The sequence below is a fragment of the Pongo pygmaeus genome, chromosome 5, assembly GCF_028885625.2.
Source record: "Pongo pygmaeus isolate AG05252 chromosome 5, NHGRI_mPonPyg2-v2.0_pri, whole genome shotgun sequence".
In the NCBI taxonomy this organism is placed as follows: Eukaryota; Metazoa; Chordata; class Mammalia; order Primates; family Hominidae; genus Pongo; species Pongo pygmaeus.
In genome coordinates, this window is record NC_072378.2 from 129705657 (window position 1) to 129726729 (window position 21073).

Here is a 21073-nt window from a genome sequence, read left to right on the forward strand (position 1 = left end):
TTCCTGTATATACTACCTGCCTCCTTTCATCTGAGCAAGGAGTGGTTGATTAAGGATCCAGGAAGAAATCACTGACTTCCTAAAAAGCAGGAAAGAAAAAAATTGCCTGGAAGCAAAGAGCAGGTGATATTCAGAAATGCAAGAAGATAGAAAATTAGCAACATGGAGGTCTGTATCAGTAGATAGCCTTCAGTCAGGGCTGTCATGTTTCTGGATGAAGGTGCAAGAGCCCGTGGAAAATCAATACATTGATAATCATCCAGCCAGACTAATCAGAAAAAAATCAGAAAAGTCACCAACTACCAATATCAGGAATACAAGAGGTGAAATCACTACAACTTCTGCAGATAGTAAAGGATGTTAAGAGGATATTATGAACAATTTTATGGCAATAATTCAACAATTTGGGTAAAAAGGGCAAATTCTTTGAAAATCACAAACTACCAAAACTCACAAATAATCTGAATAGTTCTATATTCATTAGAGAATTTAATTTGTAGTTCAAAACCTTCACACACACAAATTCAGTTCCAGATGACTTTACTTGTGAATTCCACCAAACATTTAATGAAGAAATAATAAACTCTTTCAGAAAATTGAAGAGGAGAAAATACATCCAACCTCATTCTACGAGGCCAGTATTACTCTGATACCAATGTCAGACAAAGATAGTTTTTAAAAAAGAAAATTATGTTATATAACAATATCCCTCCATGAGCATAGATGCAAAAGTTCATGGCAAAGTTATAACAAATCTAATGATTTACTCAAAGGATTATACATTATCACTAAATGAGATTAATGCCAGGATGTAAGATTGGTTTAATATTTGAAATTAGTCAGTGTAATTTACCATATAGCAAACTAAAAAGCAAACTATATGATCACCTCAATTGATACAGCAAAGGCATTTGACAAAATGCATCCTTTTTTTAAAAAAAAAAAACTGCCTACTAAGAGTAGGGGAACTTCACTCCCTGATCACTATAAAAACTTATTTTTTTAAAAAAACCTAACAGCTAAAATCATACTTAGCACAAGACTAAGATTAGGAAGAAGGCAAGGATACCTGCTTCCATTATTTCCATTTAACATTGACTAGAGAGGCTAGCCAGTACAAGGGACAAGAAAAAGGAAATAAATGGCATCCAGATTGAAAAATAAGTACAATTGTTTCTATTCACAGATACTATAGAAGTCTAAGCATAAAATCCTGGTGGTTCATGCCTGTAACCCTAGTGCTTTAGGAGGCTGAGGCAGGTGGATCGCTTGAGGCCAAGAGTTTGAGACTACCTGGGCAACATAGCAAGACCTCATCTCTACAACCAAAAAAAAGTTTAAAAAGCATAAAATAAAACGCTATCTATTAAAAAAAAGTTACTAGAACTAATAAGTGAGCTTACCAATGTTATAAGGTACAACATCTATACGTGAAAATCAATCATTTCAAAGACTGGCAAGGATACGTTGGAAGTTGAAATTAAAAGGTTACAGTTTATGATAGCATTAAAAATGTGAAAGACCCCCTACACTGAATACTCTGGAGATAAATTAAAGAAAATCTAAATAAATCAAGAGATATACCATGTTCATAGATCAGAAGATTCAATATTCCTATAATCCTAGTTTATACATATTGACCTACACATTCAATGCAATCCCAGTAAAAATCCTAGCAAGCTTTTTTCCTAAAAATTGACAGGTGTGTTTTAGAATTCATATGGAATTGGGAAAGAGAAAAATGTTGGAAAGGTTATACTACCTGACTTCAATACTTACTACCAAGCTATGGTAATCAGAAAGTGTGGTGTTGGTATCAATATTGACAAATAGATTATTAGAATAGATTAAAGAGTCCAGACATAGATCCAGACATGTATGGTCAAATGATTTATGACAAAAATACAAAAGCAATACAAGGTATATTTAACAAATTCTACTAGAGGAATTGAATATCCATGAACAACAACAAAAAAAATGAACTTCAGTCTGTATCTTGCACCATATTCCAAAATTAACTCAAAAGAGATGCTAGACCTAACTGTAAAACATAAAAATATAAAACATCTAAAAATATATAAGAAAAATCTTTATGATCTTGGGTAAAGCAAAGATTCTTAAATACAACACCAAAAGCATATCCTCAAAAGGAAAACAAAATTAACAACTTAAACTTCATCAAAATTGAGAACTTCTTCCCTTCAAAAAAAAAAAGCACTTTTAAGAAAATGAAAAGATAACTACAAACTAGTAGAATATATTTCCAAATTACATATCTGATAAAGGACCCATATCCAGATTATTCATATATATCATTCAAAACTTAAAAATAAGAGCAAATAACCCAAGAAAATTTGAACAAAAGATTTAAACAGGCCACCAAAGAAGGTGGAAAATAAGCAAGTGAAAAGATGCTCAATGTTATTAGTCATAAGGAAAACACAAAGCAAAACCAAAATGATGACCAGTTAGAATGTCTAAAATTTTAAAAGACAGGTTATACCAAGTATCAACAAAGATGTAGGCACATGCAGCTCTCATACACTGGTGGTGGGAATATAAATAGTTCAGATACTTTAGAAAAGAGGTTGATAATTTCTTAAAAACATAAACATAAATTACCATATGATCTAGCCATTCTGCGTCTATGTATTCACTCCAAGATAAATGATGGCGTATGTTCACCCAAAAATTTGTACACAGATGTGTACATATCCCTATGATGAAATACTTACCAATAAAGAGGATCAAATATGGATACACACACAACATGGATAAATGTCGAAACTATGTTGAGTGAAAGAAGCCAGACAAAAAGAGAGTATATGCAGAATGGTTCCATTTATATAAAATTCTGTGAAATGCAAACCTACAGTGATGGAAAGCAGATCAGTATTTGTCTGGGGGCAGAGGGAAGAGAAGGAAGGATAGAAGGAAGAGATTCAAAAGAAATGATGAAATATATTCTCTACCATGGTTGTGGTAATGGTCTCATGGGTGTATATATTCAAAACTTATCCAATTGTAAATTGGTTTGCATGGTTTATTTATGCCAGTTTTACTTCAATAAAAGTATTAAACAGTATTAGTCATCTCTGGTCATAGTCCCTCCACAATTTCCACTGCATAGATTTTAGCCTCTTTCACTGTTGTTTGGGCCATCTTCCTCTTTTCTCTCTTACCAATTCCATTTATTTTCTTTTTTAAATTCTTTTTACATTTTTAATTTTTGAAACTTGTATTTTAGGTTCAAAGGTACATGTGCAGGTTTGTTATATAGGTAAACTCTTCTCATGGAGGTTTGTTGTATAGATTTCATCATGCAGGTACTAAGTCTACTACCCAATAGTTATTTTTCTCTGATTCTCTCCCTCCTCCCACTAGCTACCCTCAAGTAGGCCTCGGTGTATGTTTTTCTCCTCTTTGTGTCCATATGTTCTCGTCATTTAGCTCCCACTTATAAGTGAGAACATGCCGTATTTGATTTTCTGTTCCTGCATTAGTTTGCTAAGAATAGTGGCCTCCAACTCCATCCATGTTCCTGCAAAGGACATGATTGTGTTTGTTTTATGACTGCATAGTATTCCATGGTGTATATGTACCACATTTTATTTATCCAGTTTGCCACTGATGCTATTCCTTATTTTCTTATGTTCAGCAAATCAACCTTTTCTCCCCACTTTAATCCTGTGCCTCACTTTGCACACCTGAAGTTAGCTTTAAAATTATGACTTTTAAATGCTTGTCAGATTACATTCTTACAAAAGGTATTCACACTCCAAGGCCTGGGGAAAGCTGTTTTCTTTTTTTGTCTAGTTTCATCTAGTACTATAAATGGCCCATATTATCTTGACAATTCAGGATTGTATTATCATCCTTTGTCATTTTCCTACAATAAGGTTGGCATCTACTGAGACCTACTTTACTTCTATACATTTTATCCCTTTCCAAATTGACTCGGACTCCTGAGCTTCAAAAATTCTTCTCTCCACTTTTTAGAGTTTTCTCTTGTCTTTGCTCATTGTCAGACAGATTGTCAGCTGTCACTTCTGCTGTTTTCATGTGTTTGTTTAGAGAATCTTCACACATTCTTTCATTGTAATTTCCTGTCTCTAAACTGTTTTGATTCAGAAAACCTATAACCAAGGGAGTAAAAATGATATGTAAATTTGGAACAAATATAGAATCTGAGTGGGTAACCTGAGGCTTACTTTGTGAGTTAAAGTGCACTGCATCTGTGCCATTAATTTTGACACTGTTTGTCTTTTCCAAGATAAATGACACATATGTGATGTTACTGTATCTAATTCCCAAGAGAACTGTAGCAATGAGAATTCCTGTTTTTCCCAGTGGAAAACATCATCAGTTTTCTGGAGAATAATTTGTCAAGGTTGTCTTTTGCAAGAACTATGTTCAGTGTTCTTTTTTATTTATGTAGATGTTTCCAATATATCTTTTTGTAGATATCATAGTATTGTACAATCATTCTGTTCCATGAGCAATCGATTATTTACCTGAAAGCTGTTAGAATCATACATTAAAATAAATTTGACCACAGCCATACCAAGTTCTGTAATCTTTTCTAGTTTAATGTTCAAATAATGTGACTGATAAAAATAATGTAACTAAGGCAGTCCAGATGCCTTTAACGAGTGTTATGTCTGTGATAATCTGAGTTCAGATTTATATCTTCAACAGTAAGTATTTAGCATTCTCCAACCCTTCTTGCACTTGCAATACTTTTCCAATTTAAAATTTACACATAAGATCCTATTTGATTCATCTCTTGGTATATATGAATTATGTAATGATTGCTGAGGAGCAAACACTATTAAAATGGGTAACTAGACATTCAAGTTAAACATTCCTTTTCCCATATCATTCTATTAACTTTGTGTCACCTTTTTTAATCTAAGTCTAAACAAATATATCTTTGCTTGGAGATAATTGTGGCTCAGAGATTGTCATTTAGAAGACTGTGTTTTGCCATACCGCTTTAAGATGCATTTTTTAAAAGGAGCAGTGTTTTCTCATTTCAGCACTTGGGAGATACAGGAAATGCTCCCCTCTCAGTCCACAACTAGAGTGAAATTTGCTTAAGGATAAAGTCAGGGGATGTGTTTAGTTCTTAATTTGCTTGACTTCTGCAGCACGTCATAATGCTGCTCAGTTATGTCCTTGCAACACCGCCAGTTATCATGCATTGAGTCACTTCTGCATCTCTTAATTTCCATAGTGTCATGCTCTCCTAATTTCTCCTTTTCCTCTGTGGAATGCCAGTCACCTTGCCAGCTCCACTTTCTCTGCCTACTCCCTAAACATTGAAGTTCCTAAGAACTCTGTTCTAGATCTTCTTCTCATACCATAATAAACAGTCTCCTAACTTTAACTACCAAATATGTGCTAATAATTTACAATTCTATATCTGCAGCCCAGAGCTCTTTCCTGAAGGCAAACTCTGTGTACCAACTGCCTTCTGGATCCCTCCACTCCATTATTCTATGGTTTTAGATGTATGACGTTTGTTTTTCTGTCCACAGGCAACAGGTCCTCGGGGTTTATTAAAGGAAGATGCCAAAGGCTCTCTTCAGAAAAGCTTCAGGATTCTTAACGAAGCCAAGAAGTTAGCAAATGATGTAAAAGGTCGGTGTGGCCATAGTTTTTATTATATTCCAGTTAATCAGGTTGTTACTGATAAGATATTCTGTCACACTATTGGAGAATATAATTTCTTTAACATGATTTTTGTGATGATTCTATAATCTATTTAATGCAAGTAAACTCTCTCACTAGTTTTACAAAATGTTGTCTACCTATCTCACTTCAAGTAGGGTAATATTTCATAATTTGTAAGTCTTATTTCTATAGCATCACTTCACCTATATCTAATGTATAGTAACTTTTAGTGTAATAAGTTTTTAAGAGTATCAAACCCAGGCCAGCCATAGTGGCTCACACATGTGATCCTAGTGCTTAGGGAGGCCGAGGCAGGAGGATCCCTTGGTGCCAAGAATTTGAGACCAGCCAGGGAAGCGTAGCAAGATCCCGTCTCTACAAAACATTTTTTAAAAATTTAGTCAGATGTAGCAGTGTGAGCGCATAGGCATACTACTTGGAAGGCTGAGCCAGGAGGATCACTTTAGCCCAGGGGCGTGAAGTTACCGTGAGTTGTGATCACACTACTGTACACCAGCCTGGGTAACAGAGTAAGACCCTGTCTCTAAAAAGAAAAACAAAATTGAAAACATTTTTCTTTTTCTGAGATGAAGTCTTGCTCTGTCAACCAGGCTGGAGTGCAGTGGTGCGATCTTGGCTCACTGCAGCCTCTGTCTCCCAGGTTCAAGTGATTCTCCTGCCTCAGCCTCCTGAGTATCTGGGATTACAGGTGCATGCCACCACACCTGGCTAATCTTTGCATTTTGAGTACAGACAGGGTTTCACCATGTTGACCAGGCTGGTCTAGAACTCCTGACCTTAAGTGATCCTCCCACCTCGGCCTCCCAAAGTGCTGGGATTACAGGCGTGAGCCACTGTGCCCGGCCCTAAATACATTTTTCTTGTATTTTATTTCGATTCAGGAATCCAAATACACAAAATATCTACTGCTATATTATGGGTTTTATGTTAAGAATATATCATTAAACATGGGTGCTCTCTATACGAGCCATTACATTTATTATTTCATGCACATATCTCTTGTCTCCCATTTGAACTGCCACCTGTTTCTCCAGTTTCATTCCCTACCATTTTCTGTCTCATATCTGTCTCCCTACCCTTACCTAAGTATTCATAATTCCTCCCAAACATACTACTATTCCAAGCCTTCATGCTTTCAGTATTATTTCTTCCCCTTGGAATGCCTCATCCTTCACCTCTCTTCTTTGTCTAACTGCTTTCTTCCAGACCTTCAGGATTTAGTTCAAATGCCATCATTTCCAGGAAACCTAACACCTCATCTGATTTACATGCCCCGTCTCTGGTATAGTTTTCTCATAGACTTGTCAAACCACCACAATCATGGACTAATTAATATTGCATCTTCTTTTACAATTTTTAAAATTTTTTTATTGATGCATAATAGATGTGTAAATTTTTGGCATTCCATCTTCTTGAGGAAAGACATGGGGTTTTGCTAACTGTGTATTCCTAGAATGCATAATACTGACTAGCTCAAACGAGGAAATACTTATTTTTTACAATAAATGGTGTTGGCTTATCTTACTTATCTTAGAAGAGGTTTTAAAATCATTTACATTTGGCACGTTTTGGTCTAGTAGAAGCTGATATGGAATTTCAAGTTCTATCTCCATTATAAGTAAAATTTTAATAGTACAATTCTTCAGGCTGTGTATTACAGGTGAAATAAAACTCCCTACACACATAATTCTGCTCAGCAGGTACCTCTTATTACAATCTGAATAATGACTATAAAAAGCCAAAACCTGTGTTCCTATTGGACAAATGGACGCAATCCCGGGACTTTGTGGTCACTCCTTCCTATCTCATACCCTTGCCCGGGGCTGGGAATAGGGAGGAAGGGAGCGACGTGATTCATGCAAGTGCAGGAACCAATCCTGTCTTTAAGATTTTAATAATACCAGGGCTGTGCCCTCGCCTCTTTTCCCCACAAACACTGGTATTATAAAAATGAAGAAAGAATTTTATTTTCAGGAATTTTTTTTCCAAGAGAAAAAGAAATCTAAAGGCAAGCATTGTAGGAAGGTTAGAAGACAGAAATGTTTGTTAGTTTAAATTTCTTTTTTTTGTAATTCAGGTAGTACATTATTTAAAGTAATGAAAACCCACAAACTACTCAAGTAATAATTCCTCTAGAAAACCAAGCCAAGGCTATGACGGAGATGGGAATGTTTTCTCGCTACATTATGACATTTCTCTGATTTGTGGCCAATTACAGAGGTTATAAAATGGCTGTTAATCAGGGAAATGCCATATATTACCACCAGGAACTGCTGAAATAGGCCCTACAGAGCAAAACTCTTGACAGCAGCTATTAAAATAGAGATTTAGTCATTTCTCTCTCTATGGTGCCTGGAGTTAGCAGGAATAAAAATGGTGAGGCCAGTATACCCTCCATATTTCTAATTGGTTGCTTGGTTCAATTCAGTACAGTTCAGTTAGTTCATGAGCTTCAGTCATGAATGACTTAGTACTTCTCCCTGCCATTTTTATGCTGTCCTTGCCTTGAGGGAGTCTGAACTTGCCAGGAGCAATTTGTTTTGCTTTTTAATTTTTGAATATACATCTGTTAAAAGTAAATTTGCCCTTGCGTGAGTTTGAGATTTGAAGCCTGTCTACATTGCACTGATTGAATGTTTGTGGAGATAAAAAGTATTTTGTTGATGGATATGAGGCTTGGTACAAATTGATGACTGAAAGAGTGAAAAGATGAATTAGTACCACCAGGTGAATGAATACTACTTTGCAGATGGACAAGAAATTTCTTTAGGCCGGGCGCAGTGGCTCATGCCCTGTAATTCCAGCATTTCGGGAGGCCGAGGCAGGCAGATTATTTGAGCCCAGGAGTTCAAGAACAGCCTGGGCCACATGGTGAAACCCCGTCTATACAAAAAAAATTAAAAAGAATCAAAACTTAGCTGGGCGTGGTGGTGCGCACCTGTAGTTCCAGCTACTCAGCTATTTGGGAAGCTGAAGTGGGAGAATAACTTGAGCCCAGGAGGCAGAGTTTGCAGTGAGCCAAGATCGCTCCATTGCACTCCAGCCTGGGTGACAGAGTGAGAGCCTGTCTCAAATAATAATTAATTAATTAATAATAAAAATTAAAAAGAATTTTTTTCAGTAAAATGCCACCTTCAGGTTCTCATGGAATGTGTACAAGGCAAGGAAGAAATAGACCTTGGTTTATTAAAAGTTTGAGAATATTACGATTTTAAAATTATGCTTTTCAGTTTTATTTCCTTCTTAATTTATCCCCAATTTTTGTCTTTGCCCAAGATAAATGAAATTATTTAATTACTTAGAAAAATAATAGGTAACATGTTGGCCAGGTGCGGTGGCTCGCACCTGTAATCCTAACACTTTGGGAGGCCAAGGCAGGCAGATCACCTGAGGTAAGGAGTTTGAGACCAGCATGGCCAACGTGGTGAAACCCTGTCTCTACTAAAAATACAAAAATTAGCTGGGCATGGTGTGGGTGCCTGTAATCCCAGCTACTTGGGAGGCTGAGGTAGGAGAATTGCTGGAACCCAGGAGACGGAGGTTACAGTGAGCTGAGATTGCGCCACTGCACTTCAGCCTGGGCAACAGAGCGAGACTCTGTCTAAAAAAAAAAAAAAAAAAAAAAATAGGTAACTTACCTATAAAATAGATAACACAGGAAATAAAAAAGACCTGTTCCCTGGAGATCTGTGACAGCTCATTTTAAAGGAGGTGGTTTGTCTCATACCACTGTAGCCTGTGGTATATAATTACAGTTAACCCTTGACCAATGCAGGAGTTGGAAAACATGGACCCCTGCACAGTTGAAAATCCATGTATAACATTAGACTCTTCATAAACTTGACAAAAAAAAATCTATTCCCAGGCCCAAGAATAATGAATCAGTGCATTGCTTGACATATGGTGCTGTCCCACACAGAGAACAGTATGAAACATTATTCCAATCATTAAGTTTTGTCAAACCAATTGAAGCCTTCCTTCTATACAATGGTCCTCCAAACCCTCAGTCATTCTGTTCAGATAAGTGGGTCATGAAGATTCTGATATCATGGATGTAATACACTTGCAAATGCTAACCTGTTGAGATTCTGTGTTATTATTTTATATTTTAAAAATAAGAGAATAAACTGGAATACTGCAGTGCTGCTAAACCAAAGTATGTTATAGGAGTGCAATTGTGACTAAGAGATCCTTTTATTATTAAAGATACACTCCTTTTGAATTTGCATATTACCCTTTGCCTGAATCAGCCTTTCCATAGCAGGCATGTAAAAGACAAGCAAAATCTGCTCTATTGACAACAATTTTAGACTAAAAGGATGAAATTAAGCCTGGGTCCCCTGGCCTACTATGGTCTGGAGAACAAAGCAATCTTTTCCAGGTGAAATTGCTGATCCCTCATACAAAGTTTTGATTCCTCCTTAGAGTGTGAATGGTGGAAATAAAAAAATAAAACCAGGGTGGACTTCGATTAGAGAAAAAACGAAAAGTGGCAAAATAGTGGCAAATATAGAGGGGCAGATTCTATTGGAAACATTATCCCTAAGAGTGAGACGTAGCTTGTCATATCCAACCCCACCATGTGAGTAGAGGACAAGAAACAAACATTCAGAACACTCCTGCATATCATCTCAGCAAGAGACAAAGTCCTGTGCAATAAAAATGGGGCTTAGAGATAAAAACCCATCTGGGCTTTGTTGTGTGTTCAGAATCAGAGTCTGAGATTCTGTGGCGTTTTTTGCAAGTAAGTTAATTTAGACCAGAGATAAACAGAAATGCCTTCAAGAGACTTACAGATAACATAAAGGGATGGTGGGGCCTGTGTTAAACCAAAGAGTATTTGTCTTATTTAAAGGTATTCAAATTCAATTTTCTTGCTGGGCAAAAGAAAACAACCCTGCAAGCCCACAGTCAGCATGTCCTAGAGGAGCCAAATGCAGGTGTTGATGTCTGGTGGTTTTAGTTTTTCATTCCACTGGCTGCAGAGGGGACTCCCTTTTATCCCAATATCCTAAATCTTTGCAGAACCTGCTACCAGACAAGTACCCCTTCCCTCCTTTCCTGAAGCTCCTACTATGACCACCTAATGGGAGGAAGAGCATATGCAAGCACGGTGCTTATTGCGAACAAGATCTAATTTCTTACTTTCAGATCACAAGAGGGTTTCTCCATAACCTGACTCCCTGTGAAACAGTCATCTCTGAGGTTCCCATATGTGGTCACTCTAGTATGTATGTCTGTCTGTGCAGAATAAGTAATCAAGATATACAGCACATCCCAAACTTGTGACAGCTACTAGGGAAAGGGAAGCACAGGAGTAACAATCATGAAAGAAAGCTAGAAATATAAAGGTTCAGGAAATGATACCGTTCCGAATCATTGTCACTAAATTCAATGATTGCCTGCATAATGCGGAAAATTGGAGGGATTTTTCTAAAAAGTACAAAGATGGGGTATAGCAACCTTATCAAATCAATTTGCTGGAGACCTAGGAGAGAAATACAGTTGTAGATTTCACCTTCTATTCTTCCTCACTCGGGTGCTCTTCTTTCCTACCCAGGTCTCAAGATCCTCCTGCACTGGGTATTTAGGTTGACTTAGGGGACAGGGTGTTTAGAAATTTCAAGAAGCCAAAATCTGAACACAGTGGCTTATGCCTGTAATCCCAGGTCCTCTCAAAAGTAATTACATTTCCATGAATTTCACCCTTGTGAATGGGGCATTCTTTCAGGGCATTTATTTGTGCCCTACTCATATTAATAAAAAATAAAAATTCCATTTGAGAAACTCAACTGGATGGAATTTGAATAGTCAAATTAAACATTTCCATTAAAATTTATAAAAATCATCCTAATATTTAGTTGAAAAGTGAGGAATATATACATAGGTATACATATGCTTAGGAAATATAAAAAGGAAATAAACTTAGGTTCTGGACCAAGTAATTTAAATAAAAAAGAAATAAAGTCATAAATAACATTATTATAATAAAAACTGGTAAAACACACCAGGACAATTTTCAAACCAATGTCAGTGTATTACCTTTTATTTACTGCCTATGGTAAATCCAGCCCTTTCTCATACATCTCCCAGTTTATTTCTCATATCAGTCACATGAAGGAAGATGTTGTCTTTATTTGCCATGTGTAAAAAGGGACAGAAATGACATTTGAACCCACATCTTCCAACTCTGTGTCGTCCTATAATGATTTCATTGTACCGGACTAGATTTCAGAGAAATACTGTGTAGCAGCTTTATTTTGAGATCTTACATAGTTAGTTCTAATATAACTAAGCCCTAATTTATATTTAGCATCATGTCAGAAACATGATAAACAAGAGTAACTGCTCATTATTAATGCAAGTGACTTGCAACTCTGCCCTGCGATTTTTATTCTGGATATATCTATCTTGTGCCATTTCAATGGGCATGTGACAAAGGAAGATTACACTGTCAGTGTGTTCCCAGTCGACCTTTGCTACTCTGCTTCTTCCATTCCCTCACTGTGAGTCCTGCTTTTGCCAAACTAATTCTTGGACATTTTTCTTCTACTCTATGAGGAGGAGATGAGAAAGGGAGAGCCAGACTTAAAGACATATGTGTGTGTAGCCTTTGAGTTTTGGTGGATGTGATCTTTAGAGAGAAAATAGAGAGAATGACTAGGCTTCTGTTATTGGGTTTGAGAGCTGAAGGAATAAGGAGAGGGAACCTAGAAAATATAACTGTGGATTATAAATTAAATCTTCTTCTTATTCTCCAGAAATCACAAGTGAAAAAATTCAGTTGGATTTTCTTTTAACTATTGATAATTCTGTTTCTTCACCCTTGTTACAATCCAAACTGAACCACAAGAGTTCTTTCTTACATTTTAGTTATGGATACACTATGCCTCCTCTGTCTTTTAGTTAAAATCAGCCCAGGAGTGCTTATTTTTCTAGGTTTTCCTTGCTATTATTTTGTAAGTTCCATTTTGAAATCTGCAATTCTTCTCTGAATAGCTTCTACTCATCTAATTCTATCACCAAAGCTACAAAATGTTTAGTGTAGTTCAAGAAATTCCAGAAACTACTTTAGAAAAAAGTGATCAGCGTAAGAAAGGGCAAATTAACAAGGATCAGAGTCAAGCAGCTGAAACATTAAAAAAAAATCAGAACAGGTTGGAATATACACATTGTAACTTGCTAGTACCAAAAAAATACAGAGAATCAAAATTAGTGCTTTGGAACTTGATGGGCAGCAGTAAAAATATTCTTCAGGTCAGTCTTCTGAATAATTGGCCCAATTGTTCAGCCAGTATTTTGCTATCAGAATGCAGAAAGTGGTATAAACCCAGGGATGCCCTTCAAATTAATGATGTTTTTCACCATACATGAACATCTTGCTTGCCAGAACATTTGAATGCTTCATTATTTTAAAAACTAAATCCAATCAAGAAGCTGAGAAATGAAATTTGTACAGTTCCATTTTCTTAAGTATTGAAGACTTTCAAGCTAATATCAAAAGAGCAGCCCTTTATTCTCAAAGAATTTGTATAGATACCACAGTCATAATCAGACTGGCTTTATTTCAGAGAGTATGCTTTTGGTAGCCTATCCAAAGATTTTATTTTAGTATAAACAGTAAAAATAACAGAAGTATTATAAGACAGATGAATTGTGATTGACAGAGGAGAAAATTCAATTACTTGGAAAGCATATTTTGTGAGATTAGAATTGAAAATAATAATATATCAGTGACTGAAGTAGACATATTGATGTTTTAGAGCTGTGCTTTGCTGGAATATTTTATGCTTTGTTTTTCAGTGATGTCAGGTCTTCGGCTTGGAATTTAACAACAGACACTTTAAACAATGTTATGTGCTTATATTAGTATAATCTGTAGTATAACAGAAGTTTAAGGTGTCTGCCTATAAAACTCTTTATATGAAATGGAATGAATCATTAATTAATATGTCCAGTACTCTTCTTCACATCCAGACACCGATAGTTCAGAATCCTCCATCTAGCCACCTTTCCCTTTGCTATTCTTCACAGATGCAGGCCAACAAAGACGAGGATAGTTCTCCAGCTGCCCGTGGCCTTCACAGCTCCTCTAATGAGCCACATGCACAACCTCTGAGAGGGGTGTGCACACAATCAAATCAAGACTGCTGTAGCTCTATTCTATGGGGCATATTCTCTCCCACCTGCCTTCTCTGGGTACCAGGAAAGTGATGAAAATCAGTCTTGGTGTTGACAAATAACAGGAAGATAGCAAATAACATTCTTCCCCAGTTAGGTGGTTTAAGTTTTTTAAAAAATTGAAAAGCAGAAATATATGCACACAGAAAGCAATTTAGCCAGCGCAACCAGGTATAAAATGAGAAGTTTTAGTACATTGTCCCTCATGGCACTATTAACTGCCTCATTCATTCCCAGTTTCTACTTGCTATTAATTACCGTAAAGGTTTTTGGCATGTTCTTCTCTACTCAGCTCCCACCAGCCCCTACCATGCCAAATACTTGTATATGTGTCAGCATATATATGGTGCATCTTGCTTATTTTCATGGAAAGGTCTTAAGGTTTATTTCATGTCCACATCCGCTCATCTACTTCTTTTTATAGATTGCACATGTACCATGTATGAACATGCTATGTGGATATAAACAGTACTTTAATCTTATTAGGGTATTTTTATTCCCCCCTCCTTTTTTTATTACAAATGAAGAGCTAATGAGTATCCCCGAAGATAAATCTTTTACAAGTATATTGTAGGGTAAATTTCTGTCAGTTGAACTGCCAAACCAAATACATTTCTATTTAAAATTCTAATAAACTTATTAACTTGCTCTTCAAACAATGGAATCAACTGCACTTCCACTAGCACTCTTGTGAACACTTGGCATTATCATACATTTAATTTTCCCCAATCTCAAAAATAAGAAATGACATCTTACTGTTGCTTAGTTTTACAGTTCTTTATGATAATCTTGAGTGCTTTTTGAGAGTTTCATAATTGATTATGTATGTTTATTTTATTGTGAACTACCTATTCTTGTATTTTCCTCATTATCCTTAAAAATATGGAACACTTTGCATATTTGCCTGCCAGTTTTGCACATAGACAATGCTATTCCACTCTGAATAATTACAACTTGGTTATATATGTTGCTTAGGTGAGGCTTCTCTGATTTCTGTAACTGTGACCAATTTCTTTAAGACAACAAAGGAGAAAATGAGAGGAAGACAAAGGAAAGGAGGAGGACAGGAAGAAAAGGTTGAGGGTGATGGTGGGAGGGGCATTACTACCCAAAATGCTCTACTAATCCCTAGTTTTGACTATCAATCCCTGGTAGAATGCAGTAGTTAGCATCGTTTATGGAATGAGACTATGTGGATTTGAATACCACCACTGCCATTTATTAACCATGCAAGCTTAGGAAATTTACTCAACTTCTCTAAGTCTCAATTTCTTCATTTGTAAATTGGAGATAGTAATAGTATATACATCATCATATACATCATACATCAATGTTATTGTAAGGATTAAGTAAAACAACCCACTGAAACTGAAGAACACTAAATGCATGTAACATACACATTCAATGCTTGTCAGGCATTACTCTTACTAAATACTGGTCCATCCTATCCAGGAGGGACTAGAACACCTTCTCTTTCTTGGTCCTTTCTCAGTGGTCCTCCTTACTTGGGGACTCTGTCTTGTATTTACATGTTGCATTTCTGTGGAGCTAATTTAAACAATTAGTACGCATGTCCCAAAATATTTTTTATGGCATAAGAAACTATTAAAAATTTACCTACAAAATGATCTGTTGTATCCAGTCAAGAGAGGTAAATAATATTGTGGGAAGTATAGGATTTTTCATATTTTGTTTTTTCAATTTGAATTTTCACTAATAAATGATGTACGAAAAAGAAGACAGATGAACTCCATTTCAGTCTTAAGATATATTTGCAGTTTAATGCATACCTGAGTAAGATTTCTAAACTTATATCAACAGATTGGATCTTTATTTTCTTTCCCCTTAATGATTTCAAATTTTACTCTTTATATTGTTGTACTCAAATTTACACTGCTTAGTTACTATTACAATATAAATTAATCTAAAGTTTAGAGAATATTAAAAAGCTAGTGGAAAGCAGCTAGAAAACTTATATATGTAATATTAAATTATCTCTAGCAAATGGCATTTTTGAAAATTAAAGATAACACTGCTAAAGTAGCAAGAGAAAAAAATCTATATAAAGTTTATTGGACCAAATTTGTAAAAATATTGTTTTCTTTATGAGAAAAATGACTATTATCAGATATGTGCTAAAAGTTGTTTTTCCATTTCTTTAATGTGTATTTTTGTCCAAATAAATGTTAACAAATATTATTATACTGAAGTTGGAGGATTCTGCTAAACAATTGTATCTGAGATTTTGAAAATCTAATCCAATGATTCATTTTGGTAATAAAAGTTTTTAAATAAGTGGAATCAATGGGAGTGATAACAGGAGGGCATAATTACAAATGGAATAAAAGACTAACTCTTTGGAGGTTTCTTCTCTATAGGAAGATAGCAAATTAAGTCAGATAAAGATCAGATACCAAGAAGAAAATGTCATTGTTCAACATGTAGAAGCATCCAATAATTCAATGATAATAAAAACACATTTTTAATATGATTGGAAATATATTTATGTATAGATGCCAATAAATTAAATACATTTTCTTGCTTTTAATTAATTTTATATTAAAATAACCTGAAATTGCACATCCAAGTATAAGCTCAGAGAGGATAAAACTTATTTAATCCTTTTTTTTGTTTTTTATTCACAGAAAATGAAGACCATCTAAATGGCTTAAAAACCAGGATAGAAAATGCTGATGCTAGAAATGGGGATCTCTTGAGAGCTTTGAATGACACTTTGGGAAAGTTATCAGCTATTCCAAATGGTAAGCATTCAGGACACTACCAACTGTGTCAGTTGACCTGAAGTTTTGAAGACTGTTGTTAACTTTTACCGTTTTTTTCTGAGATTATTCTGGTACTATTATCTGGAAATTAGATACTGGTTTTCTTACTTATGAATTCTTCTTTGTGAGAATGAGAAACTAAACCATACTTTGCATTATGGTATTTTTTATCTTTTATTGCCTTTAGCCGGTATCCTTAGGAATGTGTTACAGAAAGGAAGATACAGACATCTTATTATTATAAAACTCATCCTTCAGTATTGGCAGGGGATTGGTTCCAGGACCCCCCCACAGATATCAAAATTCTTGAATACTCAAGTCCCTTTTATAAAATGGCATAGTATTTGCATATAACATATGCATAGCCTCCCATATACTTTAATCCCTAGATTATTTATAATACCTAATATAATGTAAATGCTATGTAAATTCTTACAGTGTATTGTTTAGGAAATAGTGACAAGAAAAAAGTTTGTCCATGTTCAGTACAGACACAACCATTTTTTTCCCCTAAATATCCAAATATCCAACTCTCCAAGGTTGGTTGAATTTACAGATACAGAGCCCACTGACACAGAGGGACAACTGTATTGGCTTCTGTGTTTCAGCCCAAGAAATCGTGTATTAGTGAGACAGAATAAATCACATAGACACTATTCTCTAAAATACTGATGTATCACCACAAAGGCACAGTTTATTAAAGTACCTGCAGTAATAGGTGAGAGCCCACTGCGTTCTCTCTTGATAAAATTCAATTTCTTTAGCTATTCCAACAAAAACATTAGTGGTCAAACCATGTCCATAATATCTTTCTACCTATTAGAAATGCTGGAAATTTTTGCATGGTATTAGTTCCTGAAAGCACACGTTATTTTACAGATACTACTTTTACTATTTTTATGTTGTTAAAGCATGATATAATAACAACAAAGATTATAAACACTTATTGAGTACTTAATATACTTATGTTAAGTGTATGTAATCCTCATACCAATTGGAGCCAAAAAATTTGCTTCATTTGCTCACATCAGTTGGTGTGAGGATTACATACACTTAACATAAGTATATTGAATATAGATAACATAAGTATATTATACATAAGTATAATATAGATAACATAAGTATAGGTAACATAAGTAACATTTAGAATAGTCACTTCACTACTTTTAAGAGCTAATCAAGTATTCATACAGATACAGAACCTACTGACACAGAAGGACAACTTGTCTTCTGTGTAAAACATAAGTTAGCACTAACACTTAACATGAGTTAAGATACTGTTATTATCCCACTTTACAGGTGAGAGACACAGGATACTGAAGGCCATTGTTAAAAGTGGCACATAGGAAACTTAAACCCCACAGTTTGATTTCAGAGCCTATGATCTTAACCACTAACCTATACGCACTAGTAGTCATCTATAGGTACAAGATACAAATTAGGATCAGGAGACAAATGCACATATTTATACAACACAGTTAATATTAAAATCTAGGTGGTTTTTACTTTTTTAACATTTAAAAACCTGAGTAACTTTTCAGATTTTCATGTCACTTCTTCAGTAATAAGTATATAGAAAATTCCCAATGCTGAAAACAAATATAAATACACAAATGCATGGCTTAACATACCTGAAAATGTTTCTCTATACTAAAATGAAAATATGTTAATTTCCCTCCAACCCCCACCCCAACCTCTGCCCCGCTGTGGAAATGCAGATTAAATCTTAAGCCTCGTTTTCATGAAGCTCATGTGGATAAATTTATCTCATTAATAAGTTCAGCAGCAAATCACAATATGACCTTATACAATGAATATTTAGAATAGTCACTTCACTACTTTAAGAGCTAATCAGGTATTCATAGCAAAAGTCCCTGAGAACATTTAATTTACCTAAAAAATTTGCTTCATTTGCTACACCTGAATGAGACAAAGTTCAGCCTTTTCCCTTTGTAAATGTGTCCGAGGTCAGCCAGCCACAGCCTCGCTTTGTCAAGCATGGATTAAGCCACTAACTCCAGACCCTTTGTTTTGTTTTTCATACCCTCATCTGCTGACAGACACAGCTGCTAAACTGCAAGCTGTTAAGGACAAAGCCAGACAAGCCAACGACACAGCTAAAGATGTACTGGCACAGATTAAAGAGCTCCACCAGAACCTCGATGGCCTGAAGAAGAATTACAATAAACTAGCAGACAGCGTCGCCAAAACGAATGCTGTGGTTAAAGATCCTTCCAAGAACAGTAAGATCTCCTTTTTCATTGTGATGATGTCATTTATTTCCTCTCACTGTAAAAGTATCCCAGACTCGTAAATGCTCGAGTTGGAAAGACCCTCACAGTGGTGTAGTCTGCCTTCTTTGCTTCATAGATTGGCCTCAGAAATCGAGTGTCATGCAGTTCCAAAGCTAGAATCCAAGTCTTCTAGCTCTGCCCCAGTGCTTTTTTCATCTGAAATTTTTCCAGTTGAGAAGAGATTAGGAATTCTCGAGGTGTGCCTAACATTCAGCAGAGAGATGCCAAACACTTTTTAATCCGTGTGTGTAATTAAAAATACAGTTGTACTTGGGTAATTATAGCCTCAGAATTGGCGAAGTGTCATGGAACATAGAGGTTAAGGGGCACGTTCATTAGCAGACTTGTTAGAACAGGATATGAAAATGATATCAACTTGAAATGCATTAAAATTTGAAAATCTTGATATTTTATTAGATTCCAGTTATTTCACATTTCCGGGAAATAAAAATAAAGCGTTTATCTAGTTTCTAAAGACTATTCACATCTCTTATATATTGTATCCAATTATATTGACTTAAGGACTTACTGAGAAAACCTGAGAGAAAATATCACAATTTATGTTATTAGTTAAATATAGTCAAAATATTAAGATTTTAAAATGCATTTTTCCTTTTCTGTCAAATGATTCAAGGCTATATTGGGCCAGATACAGTGGTTAACACCTGTAATCTTTGCACTTTAGGAGCCTGAGGTGAGAGGATCACTTGAGCCTAGGAATTCGAGACCAGCCTGGGCACCATAGCAAGACCCCATCTTTACAAAAAATTTAAAAAATAGCCAGGCATGGTAGTGACATTGCACCTGTATTCCCAGCCACTTGGGAGTCTGAGGCTGGAGGATCCCTTGAATCCAGAAGGGTGAGGCTGCAGTGAGCTGTGATCACGCCACTGCACTCCAGCCTGCGTGGCAGATTGAGATGCTGTCTCAAAAAAAAAAAAAGGGTTACCTTGGTACCCTTGTTACATGGTTTCAGCAAAGGAGATGCTTGGGTAATTTGTGCTTTTCACTTTCAAGAGACTAGCCCTCTTTATATGCCAACATTTTTGGGGGGGCATAAAAATATTTGGAGTATAAAAACAAAAGCACTGTAATTGGTATTATATGCCATAAAATTCAAATGCTGTTTGAGTGGGGAATGGAGCCTAATTTCAGCATCCTAGCCTCAAATCAAATCCTATAGATGCTATGATATAATAGACATTATTAATATGGCTCCTTCATGAGCAAGGAAGAGAACAAACACATATCACATAAACTTCAGAGCCAGGGAGAAAAAGGGAGATAAAAACATTTAAAAAAAATTTTTAATGTAAGCCCAGAAATGGCTTCTCTTGTAGCTCAAAGTTTCCATAATAACTTCTTATGATTTATGCCAAATCACAATATTCCCACTAAAAATGAATGAAAACAAAATTTTAATCAAATATTACTATCTCTGCTGCTTACTTCCTAATTTAAGATATATTTTTAACTTTTATTTTAAGTTCAGGTGTATAAGTGCAGGTTTGTTACATAGGTAAACCTGTGTCATGGGGGTTTGTTTGGTGAATTATTTATTTCATCACGCATGTATTAAGCCTGTATTTTTCCTGACCGTCTCCCTCCTCTGCTCTCCGCCCTCCAAAAGAATTCCATTCTATTTTAGATTGATTCTCAACTGGTAGTGGCCTTTCATCATATCTCTGTCTTAATCCTATCCTCTATTATGAGAAATAGTTAATTATCTATACATATTAATTAAATTGGGTCTTGTTGCGGGAAGTCAGGGACCCCAAACAGAGAGACCGGCTGAAACCATGGCAGAAGAACCTGGATTGTGAAGATTTTATGGACATTTATTAGTTCCCCAAATTAATACTTTTGTAATTTCTTATGCCTGTCTTTACTGCAATCTCTAAAGATAAATTGTAAAGATTTCATGGACACTTATCACTTCCCCAATCAATACCCTTGTGATTTCCTATGCCTGTCTTTGATCTTTTAATCCTGTCAGTCGAGAAGGATGTATATCGTCTCAGGACCCTGTAATAATTGCGTTAACTACACAAATTGTATAGCATGTGTTTTTGAGCAATATGAGATGTGGGCACCCTGAAAAAGGAACAGGATAACAGC

General features: G+C 35.6%; 1 protein-coding gene across 2 annotated transcripts in view; it reads left to right on the forward strand.

Moving 5' to 3' along the window:
* LAMA2 (laminin subunit alpha 2) overlaps positions 1 to 21073 on the forward strand; it is a 648749-nt gene that overhangs the window by 550888 nt on the left and 76788 nt on the right. For both annotated transcript variants that reach the window (XM_054490395.2, XM_054490396.2), the window contains exons 41-43: positions 5541 to 5643; positions 16524 to 16640; positions 18722 to 18904. In XM_054490395.2, the coding sequence (XP_054346370.2) occupies positions 5541 to 5643; positions 16524 to 16640; positions 18722 to 18904 (403 nt within the window). The remainder of the gene's footprint in view (positions 1 to 5540; positions 5644 to 16523; positions 16641 to 18721; positions 18905 to 21073) is intronic.